We start from the raw sequence: 2,179 nt of genomic DNA, 5'->3' as shown, positions 1-2,179 counted from the left end.
GTCATCCTCGTCGACGTCCTCGCCGTGAGTCGGCGTGCCAGTGCCTGCGCTGGAAGATGCAGCTTGATCGTCGTCATTTTCGGCGTCCTCTAAGTTGGACCAGTCTTCGCGATCGCGTTCCCTCTGAGATGGTGGATCAACGGAGGGGAGTTCGTAAGTCCGGTCGGCTATCTGAGCCAGAACGTCGAGTTGGCGCTGCTTGACGCCGCTGTAATTGATAAGAGTCTTCCAAGCGTCGACGTTCGGATTGATAATCCACGACGTCTTGAGCTTGGTTCCTGACGTGAGATCCTGCCGGATACGTGCCAACGCCGTCATGGAGAGGCGATTCTTTGCGATGACCTTGGGATTTAAGGCGTCGGTGAACTCGAGGAAGGAGAGCACTTGAGGATATCCGTAAGCGTCTATCTTTGCCGGATTGAGGGCGTTCTCTAGCGTGGCCTCGTACCGGGCCTGATCCTTATCGTGGAGGACAACCAGATCTTCAGCGATAGGTCTCTGGGGCTGTCGACCTCCGCGTGGAGACTTGCCGGTCTGGCCTCCGATCCAGAACATTTCAGGACGCTTCTCCAGCCTCTCGAGAAACGCGTAGAAGCCCCACGTCTCGATGCAAAGGCTCGTAAAGGACAGACAAGCATGAGAGGCTCGCATTTTGAGCTTGCGGCGATTAGGCTGAGCTGAGGTTGTCTCGAGGGGGGCGTGGAACGCCCACTCCCAGAAGGCGCGTCTGTGGGTCATCCAGAACCGCCAGTGGGCTCGATGAATGTCCTGATTCTCAGCTGGGTCATACCACAGAGGTCGACCCGACCAGGGGTACGCCAGGCGCCAAGGGACCTTGCCGGCTTCTTCAGCCTTGTGGAGGACGATGGCAATCGCGGTTCGCACGACCCGAGGAGCGTTGGGATTAGCGTCGAGCAGCTTGGCGTAGTCGTATGAAGGAAGCGTCAACTTCTGGGAAGAGCGGCTTCTTGGCGGACGATTTGGTGACTGTGTCGCCGGCGCTGGCCTTCCGTTTGGAGGACTTCTTGGAAGACGTAGCAGGTTTCTTGCCCGAAGACTTGTTGGATGACACGGACGGGGTTGCTGCTCTTGGAGCGCCGGACGCGACTGGCTGAGTCACGACCGGGGGTGCTGCACTTGGAACGCCGGGCGCGGCTGGCAAGATCACGATCGGGCCTTGGAGGCTGACATTCGACTTGCCTTGGAAGATGTCTTCGACGAGTTGGTCGAGATGTGGGAGACCCGTAGACATGCCGTTGACCCCGAGGTGTGCGCGTATCTCGCCCCAGAGTTGCCGCTTGAGAGCGTCCTCGTCGTCAGAGGAAGGACCGTGCTCTTCGCGGTCAAGGGCCGCGTCCAGGAAGGCGCGGAACCGCTTCAACTCGGCGGCGGTGAGCTTGTTCGTCATGCCGGTCGCGTCGATCGATGAAAGATTGGGTACTGAAGGATCCCATACCAGAGAAGGTTGGTGGCTGCCGGTGGGTGCGCCAGGGGTACGCCACCTGCGAAGGGACGTTGAAGTGGAACGCGATGACGGGAATTGACCCCGAGCGAGAGGGCGCCGGGTAGGACACATGCACTGGCAGTGGACGGCGGTTGGAGGTCCACTAATGGAACTGACAGGCGATGGAGAAGTGGCAAGCATGGGCCGAAGCAGCCGAGCTGAGGGAGGTGGCAGGAGCGACAAACTACTGGGTGCTCGCTATTAGTGCTGTCGCTGGCGTCGTAGTGTGGGTGGTGACCACTCCGTTGAGGAACGTCTCATGGGCGTTCCTAGACATCGTCGTTGACAACGGAAGGGCAGTCTACTTTTTCGCGTACACCTGTGGTGATAGGTACCTTGAAGCTGCGCGGAACGCGAATGGCTTAGCTCTACCTCCTCTTGAAAATGCGTGCGCTCTAGTCTCGTTGACGTTCCTGATTCCTATTGCAGTGCTGCAAGATTATGAGGCACGATTTGGGATAACGGGATGGCTGTGCTTGAGGTGGTGTGAGGCGTTCCACCACTCCTGCTGTCTGTTCGTGCCTGACGCGGTCCAGCTACTCTGGGTGTCCACTTGCAAGTATGCCCGAGCGACAGGGGAAGCTACGGTGGCAGTGATCGAAAGGACTGGCGATTTTTTGATGGGTATCTACTTGGCTGCCTCGTTGCTATTATCTCTGCTGGTGTACTTGCCAC

At 58.4% G+C, this 2,179-nt stretch overlaps 2 protein-coding genes across 2 annotated transcripts in view; one reads left to right on the top strand and one right to left on the bottom strand.

The window, feature by feature from the left end:
* Position 1: 1 nt before the first annotated feature.
* Positions 2-1,408, bottom strand: PPTG_19882 (hypothetical protein; the record flags this gene model as incomplete). The annotated part of the gene is made up of 3 exons (XM_008918456.1): positions 2-44; positions 101-918; positions 989-1,408. The coding sequence occupies 3 exons, from the start codon at positions 1,406-1,408 to the stop codon at positions 2-4; spliced, it is 1,281 nt and encodes a 426-aa protein (XP_008916704.1).
* Positions 1,409-1,626: 218 nt separating this feature from the next.
* Positions 1,627-2,179, top strand: part of PPTG_19881 (hypothetical protein) — a gene marked incomplete at both ends in the record, with an annotated part of 1,735 nt that continues 1,182 nt past the window's right edge. Inside the window, one exon of the mRNA XM_008918455.1 lies at positions 1,627-2,179. Coding sequence (XP_008916703.1) covers positions 1,627-2,179 — 553 coding nt within the window.

Source organism: Phytophthora parasitica, assembly GCF_000247585.1.
Source record: "Phytophthora parasitica INRA-310 unplaced genomic scaffold supercont2.209, whole genome shotgun sequence".
Lineage (NCBI taxonomy): Eukaryota > Oomycota > Peronosporomycetes > Peronosporales > Peronosporaceae > Phytophthora > Phytophthora nicotianae.
The sequence above is the reverse complement of the archived record's forward strand: the minus strand, read 5'-3'. Positions and strand labels throughout refer to the sequence as shown.